The following is a 23,566-nucleotide window of genomic DNA, read 5'->3' as shown; positions in this document are numbered from 1 at the left end:
GAAAATCTGGAAGTGATGAAAGACCTGAACATATGTTACATACTTGTAAATGTAAAACTTTAGGGAAGAAGTATATCTAACTTCAAATAAAAAAACTTACTACATTGTGCACTAAAAATAATTTTTAAGAAAAATATTCCAGATACAGGATATCAGTTGGCCACAGGTGATTACAAGAAGATGGCAAGACCCATTGACAGATTAACAGGGTGCTGCAAAATGAATATACAGTTCTAAAGCTTCGTAAGCATTTATTACATTTTACTTACAATTATAAATAATACAGCACATGACAGAGCAAACTCAAGCAGTTTTTTTTTGGCACACCTGTGCACAAATGGAAGAGTATGGAACAACAGAGTGACCTAAAGGATGTTTGAACAAGTGGGTCTTTCACACATAGCCCCACGAAATCAGTTCAAAAGGGCTCGTCATGGATTAGAAAATTCCAGTGACATCTTTGTGTGGGATTTTAAGAAAAACACTTATAACTCAGTTCTTATTGTTTGCAATTCTTACAAGCTCTAAAGCATGCAGACTACAAGCCATGTCCTCTGCAATAGCCTTTTCTTTCAGGAGTGCTAGTCCTGCAAGTTTTCGCAGGAGAGCTTCTGTAAAGTTTGGAAGGTAGGGAGACGGAGGTACTGGGCGGAATGCAAAGCTGTGAGGGATGGGGCATGAGTTGTGCTTGGGGTAGCTCAGTTGGTAGAGCACTTGCCCGCGAAAAGGCAAAGGTCCCGAGTTCGAGTCTCGATCTGGCACACAGTTTTAATCTGCCAGGAAGTTTCATATGAGCACACGCACTGCTGCATAATGAAAATCTAATTCTGGATGCAGACTACAGTTTATGTTCCAAATTTGCATATGAAATATTTCTGCATGACAAAGATTCTCTGTGTCATGTTGTCTTCAGTGATGAATTGACATTTCACCTAAATGGAAATGTAAACACACATAAAGTGCATATCCAGGGGTCAGCAAATACCCATGAGATGGACAGTTTGTGATGAGACTCTTACAAACTGAATGTTTTTTTGTGCTATATCCTGGCAGAAAGTTTATGGGGCCTTTCTTTTTCTGTGAAGGAACTGTAAACTGGTGGTTCTTATCTTGCTGGCTACAGCTATGGCTCTTTCCTCAATTGGAAGAAGCTGAACTACAGAACTTTAATTACCAGAAAGATGGTACAGCATCTCACAGACATAATTCAGTACGCAACTGGGTTAAACAACGTTGTACCCAACCACTAGATTGGCTGCAAGAGGCTGGATAATAGAGTTTGTTTTCCATGACTTTTACATTCTCATACAACCAGACACCACGCAATTTTTGACGTATTTTCATAAATGAGTATGTGACTCTGCAACCAGCTGATCCAGCTAACTTAAGAAAACAGGACTGAAACAGTTGTTGCAACAATTATTCCAGCCTTGCTTATCAAGATTTGGGAAGAATTTGTGTGTCAAATCAGTGTGTGACGAATGGTGTTCACATTGAACACTTAAGAAAAACTCTGAGTTGCTCTTTCATATAATGTATTATTTATGATTGTAAGCTGAATGTAATAAATACTACAAAGCTTTAAAACCCCTATATCATTTTGAAATACCCTGAATATTCTATACATGTCACCATGAAGTTAAATGTATGTATATACACAGTGGCATAATATAAACTTTGTAGTACATGATACTGAGTGGAATGTGAAGATAATTTTAATTGTGCTGTCAGGTAATGATGGGAACAACAGAATGAAAACCATCAATTCATTCAATTGTAGTTTTAACATTGGTTGGGACTATTCATTCATTCATTCTTTTGCATGAAGTCTGTCTGTAATACTTTTCATTCATTGAAACTATAGGAATGGTATATAACCAGACTACACATACGGCTGAGAGGTAGACCTACCCCAGGATAAGTGAAGACATCTCAGGGGCATACACCAAAGTTTAAAATTAGCATTGAACATATTTATTTCATTGTGTTCTGAATAGACTAATTCTTCTTTTCATTATTTTAAACTGATTGACATACTGCTATTGATTACGTAGGTCCACATGCTGTTAATGCACTACTAATGATGCTGATCTTTACAGGCACATCAAGAAGAAAGGAATACCGCCAAATTTTAGCGACTATTTGCATTATGTTTTACTGAAAAGGCTTGATGATGTTCATTATTAAAAATCATTTTAATCTTGCCTTAAATACTTATTCTATCATTTTTTGTGTGTAGAAGGTAAATATGTTGTGCAGAAAATGACACTAGCGGCTACATACATACATATCACACTCATTCACACAAAGTTTTATACATTCTACAGCCTTTGAAAAGTAGCAGGTATACATACTTCTCAGGCATGATGATATTCATATATTGATGCTTCAGTTTCACAGTTAAGCCTAATTCTAACAATCACTGTAAACGGCCTGGACACCATGTTCACACTCCTTTGGACTGCTGTAAGGTAAATGTTATGTCATCTGTGCTGCCATCCAGGACAGCATGAGCAGTGGAGAGGTGACATGTATCATCCGCTACTTGTTAGCAGCAGGTGCTCACTAGTTCCTGCATTTGCCTGCTCTCCTGGTTGGCCAGAATGTAGTGTGCTCCATTCTGAGTACAGGCAGGCAAATTTTCGGAGGAGAACGGGAGGGAAGGGGGGAGGGGAGGAGAGGAGGTTAATATAAGCAGTAACCTTTTGCTCATACAAAGTAGTTCTCAGCACGTGTAGCGTTCACAGTTCCTACAATATCCAGCAATGGTCTGCTGAGATTTCCTTAATGTGTAACACATAAAATGAAGTCTCTCCCCCCCCCCCCTCCCCACCCCCCCCACCCCCCAACAACAAATATTTTTAGAAATATTACCTTTTATTAACCTCCTGAAATGGGATACATTACTTGTCTCATAAAAAGTTGACAAACCTAGCCATCCTTCACATATAACAAGAAAGTCTGAAAGAATATATAAGTGAAATCACTCTCAATCAGAGACTGAGTGAAAACGTTCATGTAAAAGACATAAACATTAGAGACCTGTGTCAGCTGGTGAAGTGAAACATAAACACCTGGAGAGAGAAAACAAAGCTGAGCAGTGAAACAATTCACTGGCAATTGGCTGTCAAAACCAGATGGTCGTTTCATCGCTAACTGTCAGGTATTATCATTGCCAACATCTCAGGAAACTGGGTTGTAGTCCGAAAGACGCACCGACAGAGTGTTTAAATTATGACTGTATTAAATTGTTTAGGTTTTGCTATTAATTCCCAACATAACCACTACTTCAGAAATCAGTAAGTATTCTGAAGGGAAAAAAAGTAGTCATACACCACCTGATATCTCTCTGCAAATTGAAGTTAGTGTGGGCTGTTTCTGTTGACTTTTTTAACAATACATTATCTCAAACATTTCCAAGTTCACACATTTTCACAAGAGGTGTCATATCTGTGACAGTCTGAAGGTAATTTGTATATTATCCAGAATAGGTGCTACTGTATCTCTTGTTTACCATCACCAAATACACTTCCATTCCGAATAAGATGTGCATTTCAGCATAACGAACCGCTTTGTTCAGTTATGCAACTATGAATGACACAAATTGTAGTTACAGTTAGGTTGGTGATGTTGGGAGGCAAAGCATTAGCAGCAAGAGTTGGTTGATCTTTTACTACTTCTACTGGTTCGTGACTAGGGAGACTAGAGCTCAGCTTTTGCCAGTGTCATCATATCTCAGTTACAAAGTTTTCCCTCCTCCTTGTTTCATTAACTGCAAATGGTGGCAAAGTAATAATTGTGATAATGCAAAAGCAACTGAGAATTAACATTCCAAAAACAGAGAATTTGAAGGGACCAACAAAAATGTCCTAAGCAGTGTGAAAATATCAATTCTGGGATGTAAAAGTGGGGTTATACTGCATTTCTATTAGGCAGTGTGTGTTACACATTTCTTTAAATTTTATGTCTGTTACAAACATACAAGCTAGGATAGTATTTAATATGGTACGTATACAAGAGAACAGCTCAAAAGTCAGTGAAGTGGTAGATGCAACGTAGTTACAAGAACCAGGATAGGTAAAAATGATGAAAGCTACGACTCACAACAACATGTAGCTGATGATAATTTCATTAGCTCAGCAGCCTAATTAACAAAATGTTGATTTGATATACTAAGTACAGTCAAGAAATAACAATATGCATAACATGAAACAATAGCAGCTTATCTATATTTTTTTTGTCCCTCCCCCCCCCTTCCCCGTATAGAAGTCATTGCATTAAGTCAGCACAGAGTGGGAAAAATGAAACTCAACTTTCTAAATTTGAACAGTGTACTCCATGTAGCCAGAATGAAATATTTCTTATAAAACCTCAGCATATTCTAAAAATTCCCATAACTAAATGTAACTAATCTCAGGGACCAAATATCCAGTACAGAAAACAAAAGTTTTGTGAAAGTCTGGAAACTGTTTATTAAAATGAGCTCCGTGATGAAGATTCTCATGCACACTTGTTCATTCTGAATTAGACTACTGTGTTAAGATGTCAGTTTAACTGTTTAAATGAATAGCATATTTTTAAAAGTTGGTGTGTTGAGCTAAGGGACCTAAATGATGATATAATGTTGATTTATAGAATCACAATGAGAATGAAAAACTGAGCATTTCCTACATAAATCTGAGTGTTTAGTAGAACACCTGACTTTGACTTAATAAAAAGATTTGTTTTCAAATTAAATTATTCTGAATCTACCAGAGAAAATGCTTGGTCAGCTACCTGTATTGGAAATATTTTAATGAGTTATGTATTTGAAGATGCATATAACTTTTGTTTGTATTTAGGCATTTCTGATCATTCAGCATTATTCACTGAGCTGCCTAGAGCAAGTAGGGAAATCCTATGTAAAAAAAGTCTACATAAAAAGTACTTCATTGAAGAACATCTGATTTTATTTCCTAATAAACTGAATGTGACAGACTGGCATTATGACCAAAATATTCCAAGCACTGCAAATTTTGAAGCACTTTTAAGCATTTTTCTAAATATTAACAGCAGCTAGGTTAAGGAATTGAGATATAATAAAAATGTTGACTTTGTTGAATGTTAAATGATACAAAACTACACTAAAGTTATGAAGGCAGCAAAGCAAATGACAAATAATGAATTATTTCTGAGACATCAGAATAACTCAAAGGCAGTGTGCTCAGTTGTAAAATCTGAATTAACTATTGAAGGCTATAGTCCTGAAATTTGTAAAATTATGCTTGAAAATGAGATTGCTATAAACACAGCTGAAATGTCAGAATGCTTCAAGGAGTTCTTCACGAATGTAGTGAAATCATCAAATGTTAATGCTGCAGATTACGAGAACAGAGTATATCCCTTCTAAATAGATAAAAAAAGTCTGAATGCCTCACAAAATTTAAAACAGTTTCTGCAATATACTTAGAGAATATTATATTAAAATTAAAAAAGCCAAAAAATCTGCAGGCTGAGATGGGAACATGGCCTTTTCCCAGAGGTGGTTAAGTACACAGAAGTAAAACAGCTATTCAGAAAAGGGTCAAGAGAGAATATGGGAAATTATCATCCCAGCTGTTCTTTCAATCATGTCAAAGGTATTTGTAGAAGCAGCTGCCACCCAGAGTCAAAATTTTATTGGAAAATAAATTTGGCTTTCAGTGAGGAAAAAGAACTATAGATGAATTTAACAAGTTTGGTGCCAAGATTAGCACATCATTGGACAATAAGAATAAAGCTGCAGGAATCTTTTACGTCGCAAAAGCCTTTGACTCAGTAAATCGTGCACTTCTAATCTATATACTTGAAAGGCTTAGCTGTCCCTCAGAGATCTATTCTAGGACCTACTTTGTTTTTATTCTACATTAATAACCTATATGTGGACCAGGGGTAACGTCTTTGTCTAGTAATCGTAACATCCTGGGTCCCATGTTCAAACCTTGGCACTGTTTAAATTTTGAATAAAAATCATCAGCAATGGCAGCGGAAGACCTGCAACATAAGATGTCAACCTCATTCTGCCAATGGACTTGTCAGAGTGTACAGAGGAAAGAAGAAAGGTTCAGGGCACACTCTTGGACATGGGGTGGGAAATTCCCCATAAAAGGCAGGAGAATCAGCGATGACCAACAGCATGAGGATGCAAAAGGCAATGGAAACCGCTGCATTAAAGACACATATGTATCTAAAGTGTACGTGGCCTGTAACTGAAAAAGTATCATCATGATCTCTCCACTGGCAAAAAATTCCAGCCTAGCCCCCATTTGGATCTCTGGGAGGGAACTGTCAATGTGAAAGGGTAATGTTCTATGAGCAGGTTGAGAATTTCAGAAATTTGAACATAATAAAAAAGATAGAAAATCTGAAAAAGGAAATTTAATCGAAACATAGTGCAGTGAGTGAAGTGAAGAAAGACAACAAGGATTTCTAGTAAGACGAGTATAGGGTTCTATCAACAGCAGTGGAAAATGGTATAATGGGAGTAGGATTCATTATGAATACCAAGGTGAGAGACTGAATTACTGTAAACAGTACAGTGATGGGATGGTCCTCATCAGAATCTACAGTAAACCAATATCGACGACAACAGTTCAAGTATACAAGCTGGTTTTACAAGCAGAAGATGAAAACACAGAGAAAGTTTACAAGGACACTGAATGGGTAATTCAGAAGGTAACGGGAATTGGAAAGTAGTTGCAGGGAAGAATTGGTAATGGGACAATATGGGCTTGATAGTAGGAATGAGGGAGGAAAATGACTTAATTGAGTTATGCAATAAATTTCAGCTAGAAGTACAGAATACTCTGTTCAAGAATCACAAGAGGAGGTAGTATACTTGGAAAAGGCCAAGAGATATGGAAAGATTCCAGTTGGATTGCACCATGAGCATAAATCAGATAGTAGATTGTAAAGCATAACCAGGAGCAGATATACATTCACATTATAGCTTAGTAATAACGAAGTTTGAGAGACTAGTCACGAAAAATCAGTGCACAAAGAAATGGGATACAGAAGTACTGAAGAATGAAGAGACACACTTTAAGTTCTCTGAGGATGTCGATACTCTGATAGTGAGTAGCTTATTAGGCAGTTCAGTTGAGGAGTGGACAACTCTAAAAAGGGTATCACAGAAGTTAGAAAGAAAATCAGAGGTACAAAGAAGGTAACTGCAAAGAAATCACTTCAGTTGATCAATGAAAGAAGAAAGTACAAAAATATTCAGGGAAATTCAGGAATACAGAAATACAAGTCACTTAGGAATAAAATAAATACTGTAAGAAGTGCAAGGAAGCTAAGACGAAATGGCTGCATGAAAAACGCAATGATATCGAACGAGAACTGATTGTCAGAAGGGTTGACGCAGCATGTAGATAAGTCAAACAACCTTCAGTGAAATTAGAAGCAAAGGCAGTAACATTAAGAGTGCAATAGGAATTACACTGTTAAATGCAGAGGAGAGAGCACATAGGTGGAAAGAGTACACTGAAGGCCTCTATGAGGGAGAGGACTTACCTGAAGTTGTGATAGAAGAAGGAACAGGAAATTAAAAGGATGAAATAGTGGATCCAGTATTAGAATAAGAATTTAAAATGCCTTGGATGACTTAAGATCAAATAAAGCAGAGGGGATAATTAACATTCCATCAGAATTTCTCAAAACATTGGGGGATGTGGCAAAAAAACAATTATTCACATTGCTGTATGGAATGTATGAGACTGAAAATATACCATCAGACTTTTGGAAAAACATCATCCACACAATTCAAAGATAGCAAGAGCCAACAGGTGCAAAAACTAATGCAGAATTGGCTTAACAGTTCATGCATCCAAATTGCTGATAAGAATTATGTACAGAAGAATGAAAAAGGAAACTGAGGATCTGTTAGCTGAAGATCACTTTGGCTAAAACCAGGGAGGCAGTTTGATGCTGCAGTTGATAATGGAAGCAAGACTGAAGAAAATCAAGACACATTCATAGGATCTGTCAAACTGGAAAATGTGTTCAACAATGTAAAATGGCACAAGATGTGTGAAATTCTGAGAAAAATAGAAATGAATTATAGGGAAAGACAGGCAATATAAAATATATGTAGGAACCAAGAGGAAACAATAAGACTGGAAAACCAAGAACGAAGTGCTTGGATTAAAAATAGTGTAAGACACAGATGTAGTTTTCACTCCTGTTGTTCAGTCTGTATATCAAAGAAGCAATGGCAGAAATAAAAGAAAGGTTCAACTGTGGTATTAAAATGCCAGGTGAAAGGATATCAGTGATAAGATTCGTTGGTGACATTGTTATCCTCAGTGAAAGTGAAGAAGAATTACGGGATAATTTGAAGTCACATTGACTATTAATTGACTGTGACTGTTTCGAAAGTATGAAACAGTTTTCAAATACCACTACTATTCACAAAATTTGTTGACAACTAAATTATTTATTTAGTGACATGTTTCAAGGATTACACTTCATCCTCAGGCTATATTGGCATTACAAAAACATTTAACACATGTTTGTACAGATATAAGCTTCTCGCAGAATGATCATAGCAGTCATGTAAAGAAATTTTAATATCTGTATAAACATGTGTTAAGTGTTTTTGTAATGACGAAATGGCCTGATGATGAGTTATAATCATTGAAACATGTCACAAAATAAATAATTTGGTTGTCAACAATTTTTGTGATTGGTAGCAGCATTTGAAAAACTTTTCATAGAATTACAGGATTTGTTGAATGGAATGAACAGTCTAATGCATACAGAATATGGATTGAGAGCAAATCAAAAGAACACTAAAGTAACAGAAGAAGCAGAAATAGAATAGCAAGGAACTTGGGGATAATGAAGTAGACACAGTTAAGGAATTCTGATATCTAGACAGCAAAATAACACATAATGGACATAGTAAAAATGAGATTAAAAGCAAACTAGCACTGACAAAAAGGGTATTCCTGGTTAAGAGAAGTCTACTAGTATCAAATGTAGGCCTTAATCTGAGGAAGAAATTTCGGAGAATGTATGGTTCAAGCACAGAATTGTACAGTAGTGAAACATGCACTGTGGAAAAACGGGAACAAAAGAGGTTCAAAGAATTTGAGATGTGTTGCTACAGAAGAATGCTGTAAATTTTGTGGACTGATAAGGTAAGAAATTAAAGAGGTTCTCCACGGAATGTCAGTAAAGGAACATATGGAAAACAATGACAAGATGAAGGGACTGGATGATAGGACAGCTGTTAAAACATCAGGGAATAATTGCCACTGCACTTGAGAGAGCTGTAGAGGGTAAAAACTGTAGAAGACAGAGATCGGAATACATCTGGTGAACAATTGGGAAAGGAGGTTGCAAGTGCTACTATGTGATAAAAAGAACCAGGTAGAACACTGATGAAAAAAACTACACATCAATACAAACGTCCCATTGGTTTTATTTGTGGATGATACATTTGCATTAATTGAGGACCATAAGTCAGCAAATATCGTGGTCTGCATCATCAATACAATAAATCCTCTCGAAGCCCGGTTTCAGCTTAGGGCCTAATAGTTTAATCGTGAACACCCCAAAAACCCTTATGATCCATTTCAGAACAAAACAGTCAAAATCTCAAAAAATTAAAATAAGTCTTAATATTCAAGATCTAGATGAGGTGGATTCTGTAAAATTTTTAGAATTAACCCTAGATAAGAATTTCAACTTGAGTATATAGCAAGCAAATCAAACAATGGAAGCTCCAAGAGGAATATCAAAAATGTTAGGAAAATAATGATTGCTACTTACTGTAAAGATGATATGTTAAGATGCACACAGGTGCCTGTCTGCAACTTAGCGTGCCATCTTTATGGTAAGCACCAGTCTGTCTTTTCTTTACGTCATTAGTAAACTAATGATGTAGCTTTGCATTTGACAGATATCAGGAAAATCTCATACAACAGTTACTTTCTATTAGTTGTAAGGTATGGTGGCGTCTTTTCAGCAAATTCGAGTAACATATTAGCACCATTAAAAATACAGAAAAAAATCATTAAAAACATGTGATGTACAACCAAGGAAATTATGTCACCCATCATTCAAAAATCTGGAATTATTAACAGTTCCCTCCATCCATACATATGACAGCATTTTTTTGTACAGAAACTTAGAATTACTCGAGGAAAACTGTTTCTATCACTCATATAATAAGAGAAATAAAGATAATTTTATGCCAGCTGCTCTTCATTTAAACTTATATGTTTAGGCTGTCTAGTATATGGGAATGAAAATTCACAACAAATTAAAAGGGAAGAACATTCCGGGTATGAATCAAGATTCGCTGAAAAACCTACATGGCACTCTACATCAGCAATGCTAGGAGATTTCATGAAGGATGAACTGAATATCTGGGCAGGATGTAGTTTATCAATTATTTTCTTGTGTAAATGTTGCTGTATCCTCACATAAAAGTTACAAAGCTGTTTAAGTATTGATCTGTCTGAGTTAGTTTTATAGAAAGTTTTATAGTAGCTGTATTACTTGTTTTGATGTATCTGCTACACTCTAATCAAATTATTAGGATCTGTATGTTATGAGACTAGATCACAATTTGCAATATATTGTATGCAGGTATACCAAAATAATATGAGGACTAGGTAACTTTCAACAACAAATAGTTGATTTTATTGTCTCATAGTTTTATCAGTACACTGGCTCCCCAAAGGAGAGCTTGTGCTCTTTTCAGTATACGTTTGGTTGTTCTGTTTGGATTCAATTTATTTCTACATGAGGGACAAAGGAGCATTTTTGATTTATTGTCTAGAGTCAGAGTTAAGTCAGAGTTATCTTTTAGCCAAAAAATGGTCTAAATTATACGAGACTGCCTTCAAAACATATTTTAGCTTCAAGGTTATAGGTCTCATGTTCCCAACCATACTTCAAATCTTTAGAAGCTATTTAAATAAAATCTACAAAACTGAGACAGTTTTAAGTTTATCTCTTAATGTTTTACTTAGCAATCAGCTATTCTGCAGTTTACAGCTATGTCGTGCACAATTTTTACACACATCTCTGACAAGACTATTTTGCAGCAACCCTTTATTATTTAGTTTTTTTAAGTTTGATTTTTAATGCATATGAGACCAAAGAGAGTGTGTAAAAATAAATAGAGAGGTCTAATGTCATTCATGTTACTACATAGGAATACATTTACATTTTTTGCAACTATAAAGAATTCCTGTCAGTAATGAAAAGTAACAATTGCAACAAAGACCATTTCATCAGCCATGTAAGAGGTTTACTTAACACTATTAAACTCTGATTCAATTTAGCATTAACTTACCACATATAACGCTTTCAGTGCCCCAAGCAATGTAACAAGTTGTACCGATTTTTCTGCCTGAGGTAGGAGAAGCAGAGGTTCCTTTACTCCAGCTTCCAGGGCTCTGTATAAATACAAAAGATCTGTGAATTAAATAGTATCATTTATAAATTAGCTGCCCTTTTGCCCAACAATATGCTGCAATCTGTAAAAGAAAAATAAAACTGCAGGCACATCTGACAGAAGCTACAGAAATTCAGAATGAAATCTATAATGTTGACTTTATGGTACTGAACAGGAGCAGTTTCACATCAACATAATTTTTTCTACTGAACGAGTACTATTTGTAATTCAAATGCTCTGAGAGCCATATCCGCAGCATCACAGGTAACAGTTATATTTTACAATGTCTATCATTAATGGCATTCTTGTCCTTCAGAAATTTCTTTAATTTTCAGGGTTCATATGACTGTTACCAACATTACATTCACAATTGGGATCCTCTCCACCACACTCACAGCCTGCTGGGATACTTGGCTGCAAAGAGCAAAATCCTACAACACCTTACCCTGCTCTTGTGCAATGAGAATTAAAAAATATAATTAATTAATCAAAATAAATTTTTAATACAACATTTTCTTAAATTTGACTACGAAGTACAAAATAATTTCTCCTAGACCCATACAGATTCCTAACCCAATACAGATAGTCCTGATAATTTGCACTTGCAAATTTTTAATAAACAGGTATGACTTGTAAGATTTATAATGAAAAACACTGGGTGCATGCAATGCATAACTGATACATGAATAGTTCACCTCTTAACTATTATCTATTGCATGTGCCCCATGTTTTCCATTATAAATCTTGCAAGTACTGCCACAGCAATTAAAAATTCAAAGGTACCAATTTCCAGGTCTCTTTCTCTATGAGGCTACAAATCTGTATGGTGGTAGGAGAAATTATTTTGTACTTTTTAGTCTGATTTAAGAATGTTTACCATAGAAAAACTGCCAAAAAAAGCTGTACGTTTTCTGAAGTTATTTTATTTAGATGACCAGTTTCGGATCTCATTAATGCCATCTTCAGGCCCCTATGCACTCCATGTGTGGATAGTCAGATACATCTATACTTGCATAACTGAAGCCATCAACATCTGGTTCCTGTGAATTTGTTTTTGGAGTGGTCACTTCAGAGATTTGACAACAAGCCTGGGATGCTCTCCGATATTAACCACACAACATGCCAGTCCTGCAGAGCAGCTGAGAAGTCATGCATTACCCATCTTTTTCACTGCTGCCCAACCGAACACACTGGCAAGAGTGTGAGTTAATATTGCACTGTCACCCAGTTCTGAACTACATTTAAAATTCCAAGTCTCTAGCTCATCGGCAAGTTAATTTAAAATCAATTACAAAGATATGTACTGAACAGACATACAGACAAAAAAGTGACCAAAGATGAGTTGCACTAAATGCACCAAGATCAAACATACTAAGCTTGTACCATAAAAAACATGAAATAACTACAATTACTATATTTGACTGATTTGTGTTTTTCACAGTTATACTTGATGTTTCCTTATAATCACAAATAACTTGTGTTTGCTGTCACAATGCAGCCTACATTTTTCCACCTATGACACCTTGTATGAAGTCTACTGTATATAGACCAAGAAGTAGCAAATTAAATTTTCTACGATTTTTTTTTTTTTTTTTTTACACTAGCTATGTAATTTATAAAAGAAAATGGTTCATTGGCTCATGGATCTCTGCCACTTTACTGACTACCTGTCAGGTAGCCCACTGTGTTGGTAGCAAGATCTGCTCCACAAAGAATGCTGTGAAGTGAACTGTCATGCATACGAAATAAGGTCCATCTCCTACCCCTTCATGTTTCACAGATACATTGAATTAAGATTTCATGCTTTGTTAAGTAGTATCAAGAATGATACACACCCAACATGTTTTGCATAATACTTATACTGTATACAACAACATACAGTACTTTGTAGGATAGGAGGGGAAAACTTTACCAATTGCTACAACTAAAAAATACAAGCAGTTCAAATTCTTCAGACTTCCGGCAATTGGGAACTAGGGAGGCAAGGGCCGAAGAGAAAAGGCACTTCTCATGACAATTAGATACCTGAAGCAAAATGTAGCACCTGGAAGGAAAAAAAGCTAACTAAAATAAGGAAAGTCACATTATACGACTAGTTATTATTGACTTCTTATTCATATTTAAATGTCAATATACTATCAGCGGATTTGCAGTTCTTATTCTAAAATAAAAATACCCTAATGCAATAATAATAATAATAATAATAATAATAATAATAATAATAATAATATATTATTATTATTATTATCATAATTATTATTTTAAGAAACACAGAAATTAAACTAAACGACACAGATGAAGCTGAATCTGAAAAGTGGATATTTTTGTTTTCATAGCTTTGTTAACACTGAATTAGTTCATTTTTTAGTATATCTGTTCTCTCTATTTTTCACAGTTATGGATCATTTGATTACTTGAAAGTAACCTTATACAAACATAACCTCTTTATGCCTTTTTCTGCAGCATCCTCATAGCTCCTAACATCATCGTAGTCAGCATTAAGTGGTCCAACAGGGGAATATACAAGGCGAGCTGCTGGCAGTTCCACCTCTAGAACAGAAACTTTTGTTTCTGCAGCAGCATCAATCTGCCCCAAACAGACAAATGAATTATTAGACATAAAAATATCCTCCCAGGTGCACTCACAGTAAAAATTCCATGTCAGAAAGAGCACAATACACTAATTTATAAGATTAAAAATATAAAACTGATCTGTTTATCAAGTAGTGAAGTGTGTGCTTTCATAATATCTCTTAATTGCAAAATTCATAATATTTTACCTTGGCAAGCCTTTGCAAGGATGTTCTTAAACTGTCTGGGTGTTTTTCACTACCACATTTGGCACCTGACACATAAACAATACCGTCATAGTTCAGCACAGTTAGTGATTCTTCTGCTTTCACAGTGTATGGTAAACTGGAAAAAAATGAACATAAATAAGAATTGCAAATGAACATAAATGAGAACTGCATAGAACAACAATTCTCTTTAGCACTGATAGCAATAAAATGAGTGATCTCACATTCTTAACACGTGCAGAAATAAATAATATTTTTACCTGAAGCATGATTCAATGGTGGTACAAGCAGAACCTTTTTCATAAAATATTTATAATATCTCATGAGAGCTACCATAAAATATTTCCTGTGGGCCACATAATTAAGCCAAGATGTCTGGTCTACAAAACAAATTTTCAGTTTCATCCTCAACAGCAGTCATTGAAGCATCCAAGATTTTATGCATATGTATGTGTGTTGCTTCTTTTTATAAACTGGAAGATTATAAAAAACGATGGGAATCTAGATTACTATCTTGGGTACAGCCAGTCAACCCAGAACTCCACCTTTTTGGCACAAATTGTTTCATCTCGTGTGGCACTACTCTCTGTGGTTCTATACAAACATGCTTAAATGAGAGAAAACAAACCTCTATACGCAGGGTCCACTATGCATCAATCTAGTGTTATACTAAAAGCTTCCTCTCCATACTGTAATCAGGTTATTATATATGAAGTTATGTAGAATTTTCTCTTAATGCTCAGGATATTCAAGTCTCTCAAAAAATTATATTCAAATTAATTTTGTTTAACTGCATTAATACTTAAACACTGATCAACCACAACACGATGACCACCAACCTACTATTGATATAAACCCATCCAGGCGATAGCAGTGTCACCTGGCAAGGAATGACTGCTAGTCGGACACAAGCGTGGTACATGTAGTATCAGAGAGCTGTTCGTCTGTAGAATGGGGAAGGCACACAATCTATCTGAGTTTGGCCAAAAGCAGATTATGGAGGCCTGGAAAGAGCATTTCAGAAACTGTGTGACTTGTCAAGTGTTCAAGGAGTGCTGTGGTGAGTGTCTTCAATACATGATGAAACCATGTCCAGATGTTGTTGGGTAGGGCAGTCACCTCTCATTACAGCTGTCTGAGATCATAGACTGGGCAGACTGATAAAACAGGACAGGCTGTGCACTGTGGCGGACCTAATATCAAACTTTAATGCTGGGCAGCTGGGCAGATTACAAGTTTGTGCACTGGACACTCGTAATGGTTCCAGTGTCAGTAAGTTTTCATGTGCTCATGCTTCATAACTTTTAGCAGTGCTGTACAATGTGCTCTTGAGTTTTATTTTCTGAGGTACATTTTAAATCAAAGTTTCATGTTTTACCTCCATCATTAATTAATTTGTGCATTTTGTACTTTTATGCAGTGTCATCTAATCTGTTCACCCTTTTTTTCCAATAGTGTTTTATTTTCAAAAGTTCTTTGCATTTATTTAGTTAGTCTGCATGTTGCACTCAAAATGTAGAGATAACTTTTGTTATTCCCCTTCCAATCATGTACTGAGTGAGGTGGCTTCTCCAGTCTTGACTTACTAGACTCACATTCAAGAGGACTGCTGTGTGTTCCCCATTCGGCCATCCTGACTTGGGTTTCCCATGGTTTTCCTTGTTGAAAAGGTGATTCCTGGTATGGTTTCTTTGATTAGATCAGGCTGATTTTCTGCCCTGTCATCACTTTATCCTATCCTGTTTGTAAATGTTTCCGACATGCCTGATACTACTGTACCAAATGGTCTATGGATGAATAAATAAGTAAATAAATAAATAAACCAACCTCATGAGACCTTTGTACAGGTTTTTTGGTCTAAAAGTAAAATTCGTGATTTTCACTATTTTTTGTGAAGAAAAAGTATTTTTAATCAGAAAGGACATTAGTGAATATATATGTTGTGAAGCAGTTATCAAAACACTCAGTTTTTTGAAGAGGTCTTTGCAGAAAGTTCGTGAATTAATATAAAATATAACATGCTTCTGTTTTCTGAAAATATTACCCTTGTTATCTTGAATTTCCCAAAAAGATGATTCCATACCTCATTAGTGAATGGAATTAAGCAGAATAAACTAGTTTCTTTATTTTTGAATTGCCTGTAACAATCATGGTTAGACCCTACAGCAAACATAGATGAACCAAGACACTTCATTAATTCTAGACAGTGGGTTTTCCCAATTGAGGTTGTGATTTATCTGCAGTAAAAAAAGTTGACACTGTTCGCTTCTTGCGTTTCACCGACTGTGAAAACCTTAATTTTAAACTTTGTGGAATTCTGTGGGCAGTACTGTACTATATGTACTGAGTTTTGACAAAATTCAATGATAACCCATTTGCATTGAACCATCTGAGGGTGAGGATACTATTTTTTGTTCCTACCCTTGTAACAAAAAAGGCACCTTCTGAAACTGCAACTGAAAGGTCATGTGTGTGTGTATATCAGAAACACAGTACTCAAAATGGAACCTTGTGGGACACCATGTTTTACCGCTTATGTATGTTGGTTGGTTTGGGAGTAAAGGCACTAAATTTCTGGGTTATCAGTCCCAGTCACTTATGTCAGCAAAGGGGTCTCGCAGCAGTTTCGCACAAGTTGTACACCTTCTACAGCGCTCCAAAGTGATCAGTGTGTTCTTTTAAGGTGGTGACTTAAAATTTGTACATTAAGCTTATATTCACTCTGCAGCTCTCTTTATTGGAAGAATTTGCCATAAAAAAAGCCTTATTAAAAATGATAATAACCAGGACTGGACAGATGTTGCTTTGTTTACTTTGAATGCTTTAGGCTAAGCAATTAGCTGTGTGACTTGCTTTTTGTTGGAAGTAAGTCTATTCAGTGGGGGGGGGGGGGGGGGGGGGCAGCTATATGTAAGGTAAACAAACCTAATGCTCAACTCAAATATGAAGAGCATTTCATTAGAATGGAGATGTCTAGACTTAAGTTTTCGGACTTGCAGTACCACCTATATCTTGGACTGGGCTGAATACAGTTCTCTGGCATAGTCCTAACAATTTTGATGGAAGTTGCAATCCCAAGTGCAACAACGTCTGTGACAAACAGATGCAAAACAAAATCTTGGTATTCATATTTTAAATCCAAATACCCAATATTTTAATTTTATTTTGTTTGACTGGACAAAACATGTGAGAATTTTGGCAGAGAAGCTACCCTCAACATGTTACACCCCGCAAATCCTTGCACCTGTGTGCAGCATTTCATGCCTCAAAGTAGCCTACTTTGAAAATATGCATTCAATCCTCAGTTACGGGATAATGATTTGGGGAGTAAGTGCTGGGAACATACAGACACCTGTATGAATATCAAGTCTCAAGCAAAGAAGGGAAAGCAGAAATGTGGAAAGAGTATATAGTGTCTATACGAGGGTGATGTACTTGAGGACAATGTTATGGAAATGGAAGAGGACATAGATCAAGATGAACTAGGAGATATGATACTGAATGATGAATCTGACAGAGTACTGAAAGACCTAAGTCGAAACAAGGTCCCAGCAGTAGTCAACATTCCATTTGAACTACTGATAGAGTTGGGAGAGCCAGCCGTGACAAAACTCTTCCATCTGGTGAACAAGATGTATGAGACAGGCAAAATACCCTCAGACTTCAAAAGGAATATAATAATACCAATCCCAAAGAAAGCAAGTGCTGACAGGTGTGAAAATTACCTAACTATCGATTTAATAAGTCACAGTTGCAAAATATTATCACGAATTCTTTGCAGATGAATGGAAAAACTGGTAGAACCTGACCTCGGGGAAGATCAGTTTGGATTCCATAGAAATATTGGAATACACAAGGCAATACCCTACGACTTATCTTAGAAGATAGATTAAGGGAAGGCAAACCAAATTTTCTAGCATTTGTAGACCTAGAGAAAGCTTTCGACAATGTTGAGTGGAACACTCTCTTTCAAATTCTGAAGGGGGCAGGGGTAAAATACAGGGATTGAAAGGCTATTTATAATTTGTACAGAAACCAGATGGCAGTTATACGAGTCGAGGGGCAGGAAAGAGAAGCAGTGGTTGAGAAAGGAGTGAGTCAGGGTTGTAGCCTATCACCAATGTTATTTAATCTGTATATTGAGCAAGCAGAAAAGGAAACAAAAGAAAAATTTGGAACAGGAATTAAAATCCATGGATAAGAAACAAAAACTTTGAGGTTTACAGACGACATTGTAATTCTGTCATAGACAACAAAGGACCTGGAAGAGTAACTGAATGGAATGGACAGTGTCTTGAAAGAAGGATACAAGATGAACATCAACAAAAGCAAAATGAAGATAAAGGAACATACTCAAGTTAAATCAGGTGATACTGAGGGAATTAAATTAGCCAATGAGACAAAATGAGTTTTGCTATTTGGGAAGCAAAAAATTGATGACTGTCGAAGTAGGGAGGACATAAAATGTAGACTGGCTATGGCAAGGAAAGCGTTTCTGAAGAGGAGAAATTTTTTAACATTGAGTACAGATTCTTTTCTGAAAGTATTTATATGGAGTGTAGCCATGTATGGAAGTGAAACTTTGGACAATAACTAGTCTAGATGAGAAGAGAATAGACATAACTAATGAGGTACTGAATACAATTGGGGAGAAGAGGAATTTGTGGCACAACTTGACTAGAAGAAGGGATCGGTCGGTAGGACATGTTCTGAGGCGTCAAGGAATCACCAATGTAGTATTGGAGGGAAGCGTGGAGGGTAAAAATCATATAGGGAGACCAAGAGATGAATACACTAAGCAGATTCAGAAGAATGTAGGTTGCAATAGTTATTCGGAGACGAAGAGGCTTGCACTGGATAGAGTAGCATGGAAAGCTACATAAAACCAGTCTCCTGACTGAAGCCCACAACAACAGAGTAGAACAGAAAGGTAGTGTCAAAGGCCCTCTGCTGTTCCTGATTTACATAAATGATCTAGGTGATAATCTGAGCAGCCCCCTTAGATTGTTTGCAGATGACACTGTTAATTTACTGTCTAGTAAAATCATCAGACAATCAATTCTGATTACAAAATGATCTAGAGAGAATTTCTGTATGGTGCAAAATGTAGCAAATGGCACTAAACGCAGAAAAGTGTGAGGTCATCCGCATGGGTACTAAAAGAAATCCGATAAATTTTGGGTATATGATCAATCGCACAAATCTAAGGGCTGTCAATTTGACTAAATACCTAGGAATTACAATTACGAACAACTTAAATTGGAAAGACCACATAGACAATATTGTGGAAAAGGCAAAACAAAGACTGTCCTTTGTTGGCAAAACACTTAGAAGATGTGACAAACCCACTAAAGAGACAGCCTACATAACACTTGTCCGTCCTCTGCTGGAATATTGGGATCCTTACCAGGTAGGATTGACGGAGGACATCGAAAAAGTGCAAAGAAGGGCAGCTCGTTTCGTGTTGTCGCACAATAAGGGTGAGAGTGTCACTGATATGATATGTCACTGAAACAGAGGCGGTTTTCTTTGCGGCGAGATCTATTTACGAAATTTCAATCACCAACTTTCTCTTACAAATACGAAAATATTTTGTTGGCACCCACCTATGTAGGGACAAATGATCATCATAATAAAATAAGAGAAATCAGAGCTTGAATGGAAAGATTTAGGTGTTCCTTTTTCCCACGTGCCATTTGAGAGTGGAATGGTAGAGAAGTAGTATGAAATTGGTTTGATGAACCCTCTGTCAGGCACTTAAGTGTGAATTGCAGAGTAACCATGTAGATGTAGAACAAAAACAACTATGGAATAAAATTGTACAACAGACTGCCACAAGAAATAAAAGATGCAAATGATCCCCACACCTTTAGCAAAGCTTGAAAAAATACTTACTAAATAAGAGCTACTAGACTGTAAATGAATATTTAAAATAATTATAGATTGTAACTCAAGCTTCATAAACATTGCACTATGTACAAATTTTGTGATATAATTAGAAAAGTAGAACTAAGTAAAATACTGTAAGAGGAATGTTTATATTAATAAGAAATATTGTACAAACATTTGACGACATCCATACAATGTATATTGCTCTATGGATGAATAAATAAATCAATCAAAAAATTATGGACCCATTTACTTCCAAGAGTGCCAGGAGTGTAGAGCCTACACTATTCCAATATAATCAAACTATAAATAAATAGTATATAAAATGTAGACAGGCAATTGCAAGAGAAGCATTTCTGAAAAATATAAATTTGTTGACATCAAATACAGACTTAAGTTTTGGGAAGTCATTTCTGGAGGTATTTGGAGTGTAGGCGTGTATGGAAATGAAAAACGGACAACAAACAGTTTAGACAAGAAGATAATATAAGCTTTTAGGATTATGGGTGGATGACCACCTGAGATGGGAAAAACGTATAGAAATGCTTAACAAAAAATTAAGCAAGTACTGTTACATATTAAGAGTGCTTAAAGATTGCTGCAATACCGAAGCAGTGTTAAGTGCTTATTATGCGTACATGCATAGTCTACTGAAGTATGGAATAGTGTTCTGGGGAAATACCTCTTTTGCAAAGCAGTCTTAGGCTAGGAAAGAAAGCTTTAAGATTAATAAGTGATGCTGCTTACAGAGCACCACTTAGAGGTATCTTTACGGAATTAAAAATCATGACTTTACCTTCTATATTTATATTTGAAAGCATATGCTTCATTAAAAACCATCAAGTTTCAGTTTTGAATCGTGAGATCCACCATTATCAAACAAGAACAGGGACAACATTCATAGGGATGTGTACAGAAAATCAATATATCAGGACAGTGCTGTTTACAAACCAAAAATTCTGTACAGTGCATAGCCATTCAAAAAAGAACTAAAAAGTCTACTAATAAACAACAGCTACTACAGCATTAACGAATACCTGGAATTTTGCTCAAATCTGTAGGTCTACTTCATAACTCTCTAAGCAAAAAATTCATAGTTATCAACCATACCTAGATAAAACCAGACTTCTTTCATCCATGTGCGTATGTATGTATGTTTGTAATTATGCACCTAGCTTTTCTGCTGTATGTTACTATGCCTAGTTAACTAAAGTACTGGTATTTAATAGTTTTAGTAAAATCAACCAAGGGGTTTCACAAGCTTTTCTTCTATTGGTATGCACATAAGCAGAATAATGTTTAGTTAAAAAGATGTGTTGATACTAATGATAAGATTGTACATGTAATATTTTATACTGTACTGTTCTGTACTTTTACAAGTCCAGTATCATAAATGTGACAATACAGGCACTAAATAAATAACTAAATAGAAGACTACTTAAGATTAGATGGCTAGATCAAGTAACTAATGAGGAGGTACTGAACAGAACTGGAGAAAAAAGAAATTCGTGACATAAATTGACTAAAAGAAGGGATCAGTCTATAGGACACATTCTGGGGTCTAGTGCAGCAGGGGATACAACCCGTCGGCTTTGGACAAGGACGTCACAAGCCGCCAGAGAGCAGTTTACCATTTTCGCTTTTGCTGTTATGTTTCAGTTTAGTTTTTTTACTGATTGCTTAATAAAGTGGATCTGTTTATTCTATCTCGTGAGATTTTTTTTTAAAAAGTCAAAAAACACTTATCAGCCACTGAAGGGAGCTACAACACTAAGAAGAATCGCTTCTCGATTGGCCACTTGTGACGTCATTGTCCAAAGCCGACGGGTTGTATCCCCTGCTGCACTAGTCCCACATTCTGAAACATCAAGGGATCACCAATTTAGTAATGGAAGGAAGTTTGGGTGGTAAAAATTGTAGAGGGAGACCAATATATGAATGCAGTAAGCAGATTCTGAAGGATAGGGGTTGCAGCTGTTATTCAGAGATGAAGAGGCTTGTCCAGGATAGAGTAGCATGGGGAGCTGCATCAAACCTCTCTTTGGACTGAAGACTACAACAACAAATACCAGTAATATAGTGTGATGATATACATATAGCAAGCATATCAGTTGTTCGTACTACACTTTACTCTGCTTTCCTACTAAATTTAGAGCTTTAGCTACCAAATCATCCTCTCTGTGTTCCACAGTGCTAACAATTTCAAACTATGCTGTGGTTTGTACCAGATTCTCAAACTTGACGTCCTTTCGTTGCTTCAAGAATGGGCCTGCAGTACATCACAAAAGTCCAACCTATAGTTCTACCCCCTGCAACAACTTCCGACTACATGATCAAGTCACTTTAGTACCGATTAAAGCCCAGTTAATGTACATTGAAGAGAAGATAGTAGTTGTGCATCAACATATCTTCTTGGGATTTTAACTTCAATTCATCTCAAGTGATATCTGCTTTTACGAGAAACAGACACATTTGCCACACAACTAAAAAGACTTTCTGCATTATCTATTTTCTTGCTAATTAACTCATTAATGGCATGTTAATCTCACAGTTTATTAAACTTTATATATTCACAGAGTAACAGTAGTAAATTTGAGAACTGGTGTTTACAGTTTTGTTTCTGTGTTAAAACTAAGACTAGTCATTTGTGAAAAAACATCAATGGCAATAAGAATGAATGATGGATAGAATTGGGGAAAATTAACTAATTCCTTTATAAGCATTACTGTCCGTATAAATTGAATGTCTTTTAGTGTAATATTGCCACACAGAACATCAAGTGCGTCTATAATTCGCTATGTATTATAACATCTGGGGTTTCTCTAGTTTCGTGCAGTCCATAAAATGTAAATTTTTCATATTAACTGATCTATATAAAATCAAAATCCAACGCTATGCATCACAGAGTCGCTGTCACAGAGGCTAATCACTGCACTTTTCCTTGCAAGTGATATTTTCCTTGGAATAAGGAAGGTGGGAAAATACATACGAAAAAAGTGTGCACGGTAACACGCAGTCATATTCCAACCATAAGCCGCTCTATGTTAAAGCTATAACACTTACTTGGCCGGCTGCATCTTTCTTTCGTGTCGACTGCTTTCGACGCTCTGTTAATGTGCTATCACTCAAGTCACGAGCCTACTTCCACGTCAAAGTTATCTGTTGTGCGATAATGTAAATCAGTAAACACAGCACATTGCTGACAGTAAACACCAGAGCGTCTATACTGGCTGTGGCTTGGAATTTCAACGATGTGTGGATAAATCACATGCAAATGAATGATATAGCGGGAACAGTAAACGGCCTAACGGAAAAGTCAAGAAACTGTACTATATATTGTTATGAGAGGTGAAATCCTATACTTCAGTGGGTTAAATTTTTATGCGTCAGAAATCTGAAAAGATGTTCCAAACCGATGACATTTACAGTGGTTGTAAATGAGTTTACG

At 36.1% G+C, this 23,566-nt stretch overlaps 1 protein-coding gene across 1 annotated transcript in view; it reads right to left on the bottom strand.

The window, feature by feature from the left end:
* The window catches only part of LOC124787828 (putative aminopeptidase W07G4.4), an 83,306-nt gene extending 59,740 nt beyond the window's left edge, over positions 1-23,566 (bottom strand). The window contains 4 exon segments of the mRNA XM_047254763.1: positions 11,330-11,432; positions 13,873-14,018; positions 14,212-14,347; positions 23,182-23,566. Coding sequence (XP_047110719.1) covers positions 11,330-11,432; positions 13,873-14,018; positions 14,212-14,347; positions 23,182-23,195 — 399 coding nt within the window. The 5' untranslated portion in view covers positions 23,196-23,566.

Source organism: Schistocerca piceifrons, chromosome 3 (genome assembly GCF_021461385.2).
Source record: "Schistocerca piceifrons isolate TAMUIC-IGC-003096 chromosome 3, iqSchPice1.1, whole genome shotgun sequence".
NCBI classification, from domain to species: Eukaryota; Metazoa; Arthropoda; class Insecta; order Orthoptera; family Acrididae; genus Schistocerca; species Schistocerca piceifrons.
The sequence above is the reverse complement of the archived record's forward strand: the minus strand, read 5'-3'. Positions and strand labels throughout refer to the sequence as shown.